The sequence below is a fragment of the Neolamprologus brichardi genome, chromosome 3 (assembly GCF_056152115.1).
Source record: "Neolamprologus brichardi isolate AB-2024 chromosome 3, ASM5615211v1, whole genome shotgun sequence".
Taxonomy (NCBI): domain Eukaryota; kingdom Metazoa; phylum Chordata; class Actinopteri; order Cichliformes; family Cichlidae; genus Neolamprologus; species Neolamprologus brichardi.
Genome location: NC_142106.1, coordinates 3,828,112 through 3,843,237, shown reverse-complemented (window position 1 = coordinate 3,843,237; position 15,126 = coordinate 3,828,112). Strand labels below are relative to the sequence as shown.

The window sequence follows — 15,126 nt, the reverse complement described above, 5'->3', positions numbered from 1 at the left end:
AACACCATGCCCACACACTCCCACAGCCTCATAGGATGTAACATCCCCCCCCCCCTTACATTCACACTATACGAAACACAGAACAAACGCATCACTATGCGCTGCGCGAGAGTGCATCAGCCACCAGATTCTCAGTCCCTTTCTTGTGTTGGATAACCAGATCATAATCCTGCACCAGCAATGCCCAGTGCATGAGTCGCTGGTTGTGGTTGTACATACTTTGGAGGAATGTAAGGGGATTGTGATCTGTATACACCGTTACTGGAAAGGAGCTAGAGCCCACATACACAGTGAAGTGCTGCAAGGCCATCAGCAGCGCCAGAGCTTCTTTTTCTATGGTGGAATAGTTTAGCTGGTGGCACTTGAACTTTACAGAATAGTAGCAGACTGGGTGACACACACCCTCTGCGTCATCCTATAACAGAACCGCACCAACTCCGGTGGCACTGGCGTCAACTTCCAGTTTGAAAGGCTGAGAAAAGTTGGGGGCTGCCAGAACCAGGGACTGCAAAGGAGAGATTTTGCAGCCTCAAATGCATGCTGGCATTCCCCTGACCACTCAAAAGGGATTTTGGGGCAACATAGCTTTGTCAAAGGGGCCACAACTACCGCAAAGTTCTTACAAAAACAGCGATAGTATCCAGTCATGCCCAAGAACCGCTTTAGCTCCCGCCTAGTGGTTGGGGCCAGGTAGCTGAGGACAGCCTCGACTTTTGCCTCTATCGGGCGAACCTGCCCGAAACCCACCTGCTTTCCCAGGTACGTGACTGTCGCTTTGGCAAACTCGCACTTAGCGAGATTTAGAGTTAACGAGGCTTCGGCCAACCACTGGAACACTCATCTTAGGGTAGGCACATGCTCTTCCCATGTGTCCGTGTATATCACTACATCATCCAAGTACACATTACACCGAGGCACATCCCCCAACACTAGCTGCATTAAACGCTGGAATGTGGCTGGAGCATTTTTCATGCCAAACGCCATCACAGTGTACTGCATGAAATGGTCCGGTGTGACAAATGCAGAAATGTCAGAGGCTCTGCGGGTCAAAGGCACCTGCCAATACCCTTTAAGAAGGTCCAGTTTGGAAATGAATTTAGCAGGACCTATATTGTCAATGCAATCCTCCATACGAGGAAGTGGAAAAGAATCGGAGACAGTCACTGCATTTACCCTTCTGGTAGTCGGTGCAGAAACGTGGGGTGCCATCAGACTTGGGCGTAAGCAAAGACGGGGAGCTCCGAGGGCTGTGGCTCGGTTGTGCCAAACCGTTCTCTACTAAGTAACTGACTTCCTTCTTCATCACCTCGCGCTTTCCCATGGGGCAGCGGTACGCGTGCTGTTTGATTGGGGTTGCATCACCAACATTGATATCATGTTCACAAACACTAGTACGCGAGGGCACATCACCAAAGAGAGAACGGTAGGAGTGCAGCAGGCTAAGCACATCTTTGCACTGTGAAGGGGACAGATGAGACAAGTGGGCTGTTACCTCGGCTAAGTATGCTGAATTTGCCAACCGCCCACACTGTTGTCCCTCAGAAAGCATATGCAGATTGTCATCAGCACTGGCCTCTACGCTCAGCACGGCAGCAGAGACAGAACTGGGGGTTGCTGCGCTGGCAACAGTCTCATGGGTTTCCCTATCATGGTAGGGTTTCAGCATGTTGATGCGGCACAGGCGAGATTTCCTCCTGCGTTCTGGGGTACTGAGGACATAATCTGTCTCGGAAACCTTCCTAACTATAACATACGGTCCCGCAAAACGGGCCGAAAGGGCAGAACAGGGGACTGGCAGCAACACTAGGACTTTCTCTCCAGGCTGAAAATGTCTTTTCACAGCATTCCTGTCATACCATTTCTTCATGCTTGCCTGGGATGTACACAGGGCCTCTTTTGCTAGTGTGGTAGCATGTTGCCATCGATCCCTACACATCTTCACAAATTCTGCCACGTCAGTTTTTGGAACACCCCCGCTAAGGAACCTCTCTTTCAGCATCTTTAGCGGGCCCCGCACATCGCGGCCAAACACAAGGGTAGCTGGGCTGAACCCTAAGGACTCCTGCTTAGCATTGCGTATCGCAAACAGCACAAAGGGGACACCCTCATCCCAACTTCTGCCCGTATCATGGCAGTACTTTTTCAGCATGGCCTTAAGTGTTTGGTGCCAACGCTCAAGTGCACCCTGCGACTCTGGGTGGTAAGCACTGGACACGGAATGAGAAATGCCAAGGGAGATTAAAGTCTGTTTAAATGCTGGGGATAAGAAGTTAGTTCCCTGGTCTGTTTGCACTGTTTTTGGGAGACCAAAGGTGGTAAAAAATTAGATTAGCGGCTTAGTAACGTTTGCAGTGGTGATCCTCCGCAGAGGAATTGCTTTGGGGAACCGCGTGGACAAGCACATTATGGTCAATAAAAAGTGATTACCTGCCCATGTTCTTGGCAACGGACCAACACAATGGACCAAAACGTGTTCAAATGGCTCACCAACAACAGGTATTGGACATAGTGGGGCGGGGGGCACAGTTTGGTGTGGTTTGCCCACCAGTTGACACGTGTGACAAGTATTACAATACTTTGCAACATCTTCCTTCATTGCCGGCCAGAAGAAGTGCTGCAGAATACGGTCATATCTTTTAGTTATCCCCAAATGTCATGGGAATTTGGGCATGAATGATCATGGGCTAATTGTAGCACATGCTGACGCAAACTAGCCACGACCACTATCTGTTGGACTACACTCCAGTCCTCCCCTGGCTTTGAGGTCCACCTGCGCATTAACAATCCATCACAAACAAAAAACGTCTGCTTCCGGTCTCCTGTCGGACCATCACACTCATCTATGGCAGCAAAATATTTAGCTAACGACGGGTCCTCTTTCTGAGCGATAATAAGGGCCTCCCGTGGGAGGAGAGGGGGGGCTGCGGGTTTAGGAGCAGGCTCAGCTACTTCTTGAGCCAGTTCCTTGGCATCAGGACCCACCCCCTCCTCGGAGGGCATCACATCCTTTTCCAAAATAGAGCCGACCACTGACTCTGACAAGTCAACCACTTCTCCCTGCCGATGGGCGTGTGACCGGGTGAGAACACCTACAGGAAATACATCCGGGTGCTGCCGGCTTAAAGCATCTGACAAAGGCCTTGGGTCAGGAGTCTTTGTGACCTCTGGGGTAGGATAAACCTTCCCACCTGCAATGTCATTGCCCATTATAAAATCCACGCCATCAATCGGGAAGCAAGGACACACAGCCACAGGAAAAATACCACTCTCACTGCCTCACATGATGTAACAACAGGTTAGTTATACAATACGGGATTATCAAGAATAGCTTTTTATAAAAGCAACAAATTAAATCTTTAGCTAAAAAAATGTTCCTTAGGGTGGGCACTGAACAGCATCCAGGAACTGCTTAATCAGCCTCATGTCTAGTGCTAGTTCCCACTTTTAATGCAAACATAGGTTTTAAAGCTTTGTCAAAACCTTTTTTTACATTTACATCATTTTGTCTGTGAGGTTTCCTTCTTCACACCTGCACCGAGGATGTGCCGACTCAGACTCCTGATTATGTAAAGCAGAGATGTTGAAAAGATGAGAAAGCTCCATCAAGGACACAGAAACTGTTAGTGCCTACTCGGTTCTGTGAAACATCACCTCAGTCAGAGTCAACACCAGGAAGTCCAAAATAACTACATCAGTTCTCATTTGTTCGTCTCAGTCCTGTGATAATTTTTCAAATCTGATCCTTACTGTGCTCTCCTTTGTTCTAAAGAAAACATAACACGGCTCCATTTACAGCAGAAAAACTCACGATGAGTTTACAGGCTGACTTTAATGTGTTTCTGCACATGCTTGTCCTCTGGTCATGTGATCATGTGGTTTGTAGGAACGCTCCTCTTCCTCAGAGGATCCACCTGTGCTTCCTCTCCTCTCTCCTCCACCTGTTACAGTGAGGGAACGTCCTCCATGATGGAGGAGCTGCTGGAAAGTGCTGAGAGTTTCCTCCAGAGTGAGACCTCTGTCACAGTTCAGAGGATCTACGGCAGCAGAGACCTTCATGGACACTAAAAGTCTCAAACACACAACAACAACATCACACTGACTCCACTCTGACATCACTGATCAATAATCAAAGAACACACAGATCAAACTGATTGATCAGCCATCAGAGGAGTCGGATCAATGGAGCTGCTTCTGTTCCTGATGTCCCCTGTTTGATCCTGGACCTGAACTCTCCCTGCAGAGGAGACACAAGACAGTCAGAGACACACACACACACACACACACACACATACACACATAGACAAACAAACCTTTGACTTTGAGATGCACAGTTTTATATCTAAATGGTCCTTTCCTCCTGACTCCACAGATGTATTTCCCACTGTCTCTCTCTGTGGGGTATTTCAAGGTCAGACTGAGGTCTCCAGTTTTCAGCAGGTCTTCATTCATCTTCGTTCGGTCTCTGTAAATATCTTCCTGTTCTCCAGGCTGGTCAGAGCCGTTTTTATACACGTGGACCTTCCTGTATTCAGGTTCATAGCATTCCCACCTCACTTCAGCATCTTCAGGCAGGTTTTGTGTGGTTCTGAAGGGCAGCTGGACAGACTCCGCCCCCTCCTCCACCTCCACATGACAGACTGAGAGGACAACAAACACAACATGAGCTGTACAAAGTGTTATTGGTGTTTACAGAGCAGCATCATGTGACTCTTGTTCTGCACTAAATGAAGCGATGGAGTGGCGCCTCCTTCAGTCAGAGAAACAGCTCATGGAGAGAAATAATTATTAGAGCAAAAACAAGAGTGGAGCTGCAAATAAGGCCGAGAGGAACGCTGCAGAAAACTGTTCATGTGTGAATTCATAACTTCATAGATTTCTTTGAGCACTAAAATCAGAGCTGCTTCTATTTCTAATATGACAGCTGTACATTAGAGCTGGAACACTTTAACCCTTTAAGACCTACCATAGAACCAAGTCCACCAGAGCTTATATTATATTATATTATATGTTTACATGCTGTGGAGCCATTTTTGGGAGCATTTCAAGTTGCTATACATCAGTACAACCATTATAGCCCATATTTTAATAATATGTATGAATTAAGTGCATAGTAATTACATAAAGTGCAAAAAAGTGCAATAAACTACAAAAAAATTGAAAATCGTTTTTGTTTTTTAAACATATATTTCTAGTTAGAGAAATTTAAGAGGTTTATCCCTCAAAACTGTAAATACAAAAAAGTTGCACAAAATAGTTTCCCACCACAGGAAATTTATTTTGAGTGTCTTCATAGTTTTATTTTTGAAATACACCAATTTTTATACACTGCAGGAAAAACGAAAATAATTAATATAATGCAAATTTGCAAAAAAGCAGCATATGCATCAAAATAAACTATTTCCAGCAGTGCAATATGAGTCCTAAGCATCCCAGAAACGACACAGAAAGTCATAAAGTCAAACATAACTTTTAAAAAAACCAGTATAGGCTCATGAGGCCCGGACGGTAAAAAACTACATTTTCCGCGAAAATGACGTCACTTCCGGTTTCGGGCAGGTCATGGCAGACATGCGATAGTTCGCGCTAACGTCTAATCCAATGTAGGAAGTGTTATGAACAGCTGATCGGATCGGCAAAGCGTGTTTCTGGAATATTATGTTTTTGTTGCTGCAAGTGCTTTTTATGCAGTTTTTGCAAAGCTATATGTGGAAGGAAACTGTGACCGAGGACAAGCTGATGGCATAAGATGTAAGTACAACTCCTCCGGTTTCATATGCAAAAAAAATTATTGCGCTAGCTTATGTGGTTGCAGAGCTACCGGGATTTAAAAAATGTGAGCCATAAAAACTAGAGATGGCACGATACCACTTTTTTATGTCCGATACGATATCGATATCATAAATTTTGATATCTGCCGATACCGATATGAATCCGATATAATGTGTTTTTTAATCAATAAAACTGGTTTTTAATATCTTGCTGCATTTTGTATAAGTTCATACTCAAGTTTAAATAAACAACAACACTAAAGCTATTCTGTTATACCTGTATGTAAAAAATACAACAAAGTATTTCATAGTTCAGCAATACTGATCAATCTAATAAACTTAAACCTACTCCATCCTCCCTATTCTGGTATTTTAAAGAGCACTTAGCAGAAATATTAAGCAACCTAACTAATAGGGTTGCAAACTCCCAGCAAAAAAAAAATAGGGAACCACCCCCCTCCACCTCATGATGCTTAATCGACGTAATCAACTTTAATTTGATGCAGTGTGAAAAAAAAAAATGCAATACGATCCCGTGTGGAGGCCAACACCATCCTTATCCACATGGGCACAAACCGGATTCCAAACAGCGTTCCCACTTCCTCAAACTGGATTTTGTGTGTCTTTGTGAGGCTTTGAAACAAGCCCACCGTAGTGTTTGTATCTCCGGCCCCACTCCCACCTGTGGCCGTGGGGCGTTTGGGCGGCTGCTCGGCCTCCACACCTGGCTCTCCTCTGTGTGTGACTCCCACAGCCTGGGCTTTAGAGACAACTTCAATGTTTTCTGGGACAGGAGGCATCTTTCTGCAGCAGATGGGCTCCACTTCAACCAATCAGGAGCCAGATCCTCTCTGCTAACATATCATATGGAGTCCAGCAGGAAACACTCCATCAAGCACCTGTCCACACCTGCCCACACCTGCTGACCGCTCCGTCACTGACTGACGTCCCCCAGGTCCTAGTCCCTACCATCTCAGTTCCACTCTAAACACTAATACATGTTCAGCTGGACTCGGAGCCTCTGGAGACATTTTGGATGTTCCAGTCATGATAACTAACAGGACAGTTTGTGCAAGGTGGAGAAAATCTGCTGCATCATCCCATTGATGAAGCATTCAGCTCCACCCTATAGTTTCTCTGCTGCCTCCATCCACCTTGGTTCACTTTGCTCTTCTTAACGTTGCAGCTCTGAATAGTCAGGCTTTTATTCTGAAGGATTTTACAACTTCCCATCAGCTTGATTTGATGTTTTGAACAGAAACATGATGAAATCTGGAGAGGACTGTCTAGTCTGTGAACTCTGACCCCACATATGATTGTTTCAGTCAGCCCAGGGAAAGTGGCTGGGTGGGTGGAGCTTTGGCTTCAAATGCTCCCCTATTAAGGTGGATGAAGGGTGTAGTTTGGAGGTGCTGCTTGTTAAAGAGTGAAACAGCTCCTATCTGTGCAGGTATCTCCACCCTCCTAAGGCTCCATCAGAGTTGGAGCTGAACTCTCAGATGTTTCCTGCTCCATGGTTCTTATGTGTGATCACATGATCTGAGCTGCTGATTTTAAGATCCATGTTGATGATCTTACTGACTCATTTGAGTTCCTCAGTACAGTAAATTCATTGGTTTCAAACAGCGTGTTGTTGGCCGACATATAACTGTGGGCTTCAGTATGAACTCCAGGCTTTGAGCTGATGTGTTTCTATCTGATCATTGATGGATTCTGTTTGAGATCATTTTTCCAAGTGATCAGGCAAAAGAAGCTGTGTCAGTACGCTGACGCTCTTTTCATGAGGAAGCAGGAGAAACATGTTCATCAGTGTTTCCTACCACCACTGGTGTTCCTCCTCCCTCACACACACAAACACTCTGAATGATCTGAACCTCCTTTGTACATCCACTTTAGATTCAACTGCACCTTTTAAGATCAGGACTAAACCTGGTGCTCGCTCGTTGCCCTGGATTCACAAAGACATTCACAGTCTGAAAAGACAATGCCGGAGGGCAGAAAGGAGATGGAAGAAGGTGAATCTTCAGCTCCGTCATCAACAAATGAAAGCATGAACGACTGCTTTCAATGAACAGGTGAACGAGGCGAGGGCTATTTCTCTCCTTTAATTCATTCTAATAAGCACAGCCCAGAGCTCTTTGGAGCTCAGTGGAGCGTCGTTGAAATCCTGCAAGTTTTCATCAGATTACAGCATCGAGTGAGGAACGTCTTCACTTTCTAAACTTTCTGAAGGATCAAATGAATGAGAGGAAATCCAAAACAGCAGCTCCTGATTCTTTTCTTGATGTCCCGGACCCCAGCCACAATATCTGATCTTCTTTTCTGCCAGTCTCTGTGGAGGAGTTTTGAAGGACTGTGGCACAACTGAAACGCTCATCAAGCTGTGTAGATATGATTCCTCCAAAGTTCCTGAGTGAAGTTTGGGATGTCCCTGCCCCTCGGCTACTTCCAATAATGAACACTTGTCTGTCCTCTGGCTGCATCCCAGAATACTTAAAGACAGCCTGTGTGCAAGCACTCATCAAAGATCCAGCCTCCATCCTTCTGACTACAACAATCACAGAGCCAGCTCAAAGTTTCCTTTTAGAGCAGAACTTTTGGAGAACACTGTCTGTCTGAAGCTTCTTGAAGCGTTACGTCCATGCTAGAACTCCACTTTGACTCTGACTGTGGATCCTGCTGAAGCTTCTCCAAATAGTGGAGAAATGAAGACAAGATCAGCAGACCCAGCTCAACAATGTCTGCAGGTGCTAACAGGTCAATCTTTGAGACGCTGATGGTCCCAGTTTGCTGCTGTGAAACTAAAAGTGATGACTATTATTGTAACAGCACTACAGCTGGAACTGCTGACAGGGCTGGAGATGAACTGGATTCTGATTTCAGTGACAGTTTTGGCTTTCAGTCGTCATCAAAACACTTTGTTTCGTTCATGTTGCTCTGAAGCTTTCCTTTCTTCTCATTGACGTGCTATGAACCAATCACAGCCCTTTCCTTTACAGCGCTCTGCTTTCAACATGTTGCCCTTTGAGGCAGACGTGTTTGTTTGCTCCACACTCAGATGCCGACTTGTTGTTTGTTTTTGCTTACTTTTTGCTTTGTTTGCACTTGATAAGTGCAGTGCACTATTAACATACCCGAGACAGGCACTACTTGACATTGGTAACACATACAATCCTCTGGACTTCACCCTTCCACCGTAACTTTAAGTCATTGTTCGCCGCGGCAGCCACCACCACTCCCTGAAACACCGAGCCCTAGTGACTCAGCCGACCCCAGGATAGCACTTCGGAAACGACAACATAAGCAACGCAAGAGGGGGAGGCGGGGGAATTAGAGAATGCTGCGCTCTTATTTTCACCGAGACCTGGCTTTCAGACAAAGTCTGCACCATTCAACTGCAGACCCACTCCGTATACCGAGGAGACCGGACTGCAGCCTCCGGTAAGGGTATTGGGGGAGGTGTGTGTGCGTTGATTAATAAATCATGGTGTGGAGACGTACAGTACTGTTCGCCAGATATGGAGTTTTTAATGCTGAAATGCTGCCCCTACTATCTGCTGCGGGAGTTCTCAGCTTTGTTTCTGGCCATTGTTTACATCCTGCCGTGAGCTGACTCCACAGCAGCGCTCGGCAAACTATGACATCATCAGTGCATTAGAGACTACTCATTTAGATGCTGTTTTTATTGTTGCTGGTGACTTTAATAAATGCAACTTATAGACTGCACTCCCAAAATACCACCAACACGTTGCCATTGCTTCCCGTGAAAAGAAGACCCTGTCTACAGCATTCAGGGCTGCACCACATCTCTCTGTTCAAGTACCCGACTTTCAGGCAATTGCTGAAAACTGAAACAATCGAACCCTAAACCTCTCTAAACCTGTGAAACTCTAGACACCAGAGACTAAGAGCATCCTACAGGACTGCTTTGTCCAAACAGACTGGGATGTGTTTCAAACTGCAGCCAACATGGAGAACTGCTGTACAAAGCTGCAAAGTCCGGACTGAGGAAAGCCATCAAAGCGGCACAGGGGCAGTACAGAGAGAAGCTGGATGGCTTCTATTCTTCTGCTGACCCCAGGCGCATGTGGCAAGGCCTGCAGCACAGAGTATAGGGCCACCACCAGCACAGCACCATCAGCTCTGCAGGCAGTCTGCTGGATGATCTCAATGCATTCTACACCTGCTTTGAGACCTCCCAGATCCTCCAGACCACCCAACCCCCACCCCTGCCACCAGTCTCAATAGACCAGGTGCACAAAGCCCTGAGGAGGATCAACCCTCAAAGGCAGCAGGACCAGGCAACATGGTGGGACGGGTTCTTAAAGCATTTGCAAATGAGCTGGCTGAGGTTCTTACCTCCATCTTCAACCTCTCCCAGAACACTGTCCCCACATGTTTAAGGTCACAACCATCATCCCTCTCCCCAAGAAAAGCCCAGCCACCTGCCTGAACAATTACAGAACAGTTGCATTCACTCCAATCATTGCAAAGTGCTTTGAGAGAGTGGTGCTGGCCTACATCCAGAGCAACATCACAGCCACGCTGGTTCCCCTGCAGTATGCCTACAGGCCCAATAGGTCCACATCAGACACCATCACTGCTGCCCTTCACTATTCACTGACCCACCTAGAAAACACAGACTCATACATCAGGGTACTTTTTGTTGATTACAGCTCCGCCTTCGGAGGTTGCGTCCTCAGCCCCATCCTCTACACCCTAAACACTCACGACTGTGTCACCTCCAACAAAGATAACATTATTTTTAAGTTCGCATCACTGGAGGGGATAAATTGGCTTATAGGAGAGAGTTGGTCAGTTTCATGGTCATGGTGTGAGGACGACAACCTCAAACTCAACACTGACAAGACAAAGGAGGTGATAGTGGGCATGAGGAAGAAGAGGAGGCCTCACCAGCCACTGTTTATCCAGGGCCTTGGAGTGGAGAGGGTGAGCAGCTTTAGGTATCTGGGCGTCTACATCTCTGAGCACCTCACCTGGACACCGAACACCACACAGATGGTCAAGAAGGCTCAGTAGCGGCTGTATTTCCTGAGGAGGCTGAGGAATTTTGGTATGTCGGCCAAGATCCTCAGCAGGTTCTCCAGCTGCATTGTGGAGAGCATATTGACCAGCTGCATCACTGCATGGTACAGCAGGACTACTGCTATGGACCAAACGCCTGCAGAGAGTGATAGCAACTGCGGAGAAGATCACCAGGACTCCACTGCCCTCTCTGCAGAGCATCTACCATTGAGTCCAGAGGAGAGCTGCCAACATCCTCAAAGACCCCACACAGCCCCAACACCCACTGTTCACACTTCTGCCCTCGAGACAAAGGTTTAGAAGTGTGAAATCCAGAACATCCAGACTCACTAACTCCTTCTTCCCCACTGCCATCAGACTCTTGAACAGCTGACCTATTTTTGAACAGTAATAATAATGTTTTTTGTCAAAGGAGCTTGCAAAGAAAAGCGTCTGGACTTCTTTAAGTTACTTGAAGACGTTTCACCTCTCATCCGAGAAGCTTCTTCAGTTCTAAGGTCAAATGGTGGAGAGTCCCAGATATAACCCTAGTGGGAGTTTCCCCCCACAGAGGGACAAAAGGACCCCCTGATGATCCTCTAATCGCCTGAGCAAAGGTGTGGAACTGGGTGTGGGTCCCAATCAGCCAGAGTTTCGGGTGAGTTCATTGTGAAACCTGGCCCCACCTTATCATGCGAAGAAGAAGCCTCTCGGATGAGAGGTGAAACGTCTTCAAGTAACTTAAAGAAGTCCAGACGCTTTTCTTTGCAAGCTCCTTTGACTACGATGACCTGGATGACTGAGAACCTTCACCGAAATAATGTTTTTTGCACATCAGGACATCCTGCATATTAAACCACCATATTAAGCTACAGCTCTTTGCACACATCTATGTTTCACATTTCCATATTTTGTCTCCTCTTTCTGTCCTTATTTATTTATTTGTACTATTTGTATTTATATGTTCATTTTTATTGTATATATTTATCGGCATCTGTAGGTGGACAGCAGAGTAAGAATTTCATTGCACAGAGAAATGCCCTTTTCTCTTGTGACACATGACAATAAACACTTTGAATCCTTGAATGAGATCTATCTAGGAGACATCAGTAATATCAGGTTTGTGTAAGCCGTCCTGTAGAACGCTTACGTACAGCTGCTTCTGTCTCTGATTTCTGAGTATCTCTCAGCTTCAGCTGGGACTCCACCCAGGTGTTGGTTGGTTGACATTTGACAACATCCAAATGACTGGATCAAAGTGTTTCAATGATCTCAGCAGCTTTAAAATTATTGATATCTATACGTTTACATTGATTTGGACTAAACTAACAAAACTATTGATTTGATCTGAACTCAAATCATGCCAGAGGCTTTTATTTTGAAGTTAGGATCATTTCAACTCAATTTTTAATGGTCTTCTTAGTCTGTTCATTTAAACATACAGTTGCTCTGCCTGACATCTGAGAATTTATTTTATTTGAATGAACTGAAAATAGATTCAAACTAAAAGCTTTTAGAGAATAAACTCCTACATGACCTGTGACCTTCGACCTGTATCTACAGCACTGACCTCTGACTTTCAGCTTCACTTGTTTCATCATCAGGATGTTTCCCTCCCTGCTGTAGACGGTGCAGGTGTAGGTCCAGTTGTCTCTATCTGTGGGGTATTTCAGGGTCAGACTGAGGTCTCCAGTTTTCAGCAGGTCTTCATTCATCTTCGTTCGGTCTCTGTAAACCTGGTGCTGTTCTTCATGCTGGTCAGAGCCGTTCTCATACACGTGGACCTTTGTATTGTTATCCATCCACTCCACTTTAGCGTCTTCAGGCAGGTGAAGTGTGGTTTTGAGGGGCAGCTGGACAGACTCCACCCCCTCCTCCACCTCGACCTGGGGGACTGAGAGGACAACAAAGCACAACATGAGCTTGGATGGAGACATTTGTGTTGACTCTAACAGGCTGAATGCTGCTGCTTCACTGGGAGAAGTACACTACACTGCATTAGAAAAACTGCTGCTTTCAAGTGCAGAGCAACAAACTATTTGAACTGATCCAACTTTATTAACACAGACAAAGATTTGTGGATCAGCTGCTGTTTGCTGCTACAGGACCTTCGACCTGTATCTACAGCACTGACCTCTGACTTTCAGCTCCACTTGTTTCTTCAGCAGGATGTTTCCCTCCCTGCTGTAGATGGTGCAGGTGTAGGTGGAGTTGTCTCCATCTGTGGGGTGTTTCAGGGTCAGACTGAGGTCTCCAGTTTTCAGCAGGTCTTCATTCATCTTCGTTCGGCCTCTGTAAGCCTGGTCCTGCTCTTCAGGCTGGTCAGAGCCGTTCTCATACACGTGGACCTTCCTGTTGTTTTTGTCCTTCCACTCCACTTTAGCATCTTTAGGCAGGTGAAGTGTGGTTTTGAAGGGCAGCTGGACAGACTCCACCCCTGAATTCACCTCCACCTGGGGGACTGAGAGGACAACAAAGTAAGAAACACAGTCTGAGTGTTTCTGTCACACTCACTTCATCACACAGCTCAGTTTGACAACATTTGGAAGAATTTGATAGAAGCGTTCCTTTAGTAAAAGCACCAAGAAAACACCATGAAAACACCTCACTACACACAAAACTGCAGTACTGGCAAATTGTACATAAAGTATGAAAAGTCAAAGTACTTATTGTGCAGAACAATGTTCCCATCAGTGTTCTATGGATCAATATTACTGCTGCACATGTTTAAGGCTGAGCTCATTTCAAATCCTTTCTATTGTGTTGAATCTGCAGTAATGCATCATATTCTATAAAATCATATGTTTGTAGTGGCTGTCCTGTGAGGACCACGTATCTCTAAATAAACAGCTGTTAATGAGCTCACAAACACAGGCCTACAGCTGGATTTGAAAAAGTCCATTCAATAGAAAATCAACAATCACAGCTGGATTCAAAGGCTTGAGCTCTGTGTGACATGGTTACCTGTCAGTATCTACAGGGGGATTCAAATATGAAGGAAACATGAAGGTGGTGCATTAGAAAAACTGCTGCTTTCAAGTGCAGAGCAACAAACTGTTTGAACTGATCCAACTTTATTAACACAGACAAAGATTTGTGGATCAGCTGCTGTTTGCTGCTATAGATATAATCCAGCTGATGTGGAGAACTACATGTGACACTTTGATGCAGCCATGAATCTGACTGATTTCTTTCCATTTTCAAAGGTTGATGCATCAGTTAAAGTCCTTAAAAAGCTCAGAAATAAAGAGAAAGGTTGGTTAAAGCAAAGAGAGGCACTGGCAGCATTTAAGACACTAAACAAGAGAAACAGATCAGAGAACATCAGACTGAATAAGTGGAATAAAGTGAAACAGAGAACTAACGCTCCCTAACAATGGAGCTGTCAGAGGAAGAGAGCAGCAAACTGAAAGTCTCTGTTAGCTGCAGAGCTCTGAAACTTCACACAGCTTTGGATGATAACATGGAGAAAGGATGTGGAGATGTTCACACTTCTGCTAGAAATCATCTTCTAGTTATTGTGACTCAGATATGACTGATTATAGATGAGGACAAAAGAAGGTTTTTAATGAGATATGAGCTGACTTAGCTTAGCCTGTGTTTTAGCCACATGCTAAACAAACACATGTTCAGAAACTAGAAGATGTTACCTTTCAGATGAAGTCTCACACATGAACTTTGCTCCTACAGTTCATCTGCTGAAGCTTTTACATTTGAGTGGAAATCAAATAAAAACCAAAACAGCCACAAACATCAGACATGCTAACACTGTAACATTATTGGATGGAGCCACTGACACTGAACCATCATCATGAGTCTGACCTCTGACCTTTGACCTGTATCTACAGCACTGACCTCTGACTTTCAGCTCCACTTGTTTCTCCATCAGGATGTTTCCCTCCCTGCTGTAGACGGTGCAGGTGTAGGTGGAGTTGTCTCCATCTGTGGGGTGTTTCAGAGTCAGACTGAGGTCTCCAGGTTCCAGTAAGTTTCTCTTCATCTTTGTTCGGTTCTTGTATTTATCGTCCTGTTCTTCAGGCTGGTCAGAGCCGTTCTCATACACGTGGACCTTCCTGTTGTTTGCATCCTTCCACTCCACTTTAGTGTCTTTAGGCAGACAAAGTTTGGTTTTGCAGATCAGCTGGACAGACTCCACCCCTGAATCCACCTCCACCCAGGGGACTGAGAGAAGAACAAATCACAACATGAGCTGTAGTGAAGGTTACTAATGTTCTCCTTATGACCTGTTACAGAGGACTTATTTCTGTGCTTGTCCTGTTAGACCTTAGTGTAGACAACAACATTTTCCTACAAACACTAGAACACACCAGAG

The 15,126-nt window shown here is 45.5% G+C and overlaps 2 protein-coding genes across 3 annotated transcripts in view; one reads left to right on the top strand and one right to left on the bottom strand.

Annotated features, from left to right (window-relative positions):
- LOC102789482 (methylglutaconyl-CoA hydratase, mitochondrial-like) overlaps positions 1–15,126 on the top strand; it is a 674,272-nt gene that overhangs the window by 473,428 nt on the left and 185,718 nt on the right. The gene's annotated exons all lie outside the window — the stretch shown is intronic.
- On the bottom strand, positions 12,394–14,982 carry LOC148103175 (uncharacterized; the record flags this gene model as incomplete). The annotated part of the gene is made up of 4 exons (XM_087839460.1): positions 12,394–12,450; positions 12,530–12,687; positions 12,928–13,254; positions 14,649–14,982. Coding segments are annotated over 4 exons (876 nt in total), but the record flags the coding sequence as incomplete, so codon positions are not given.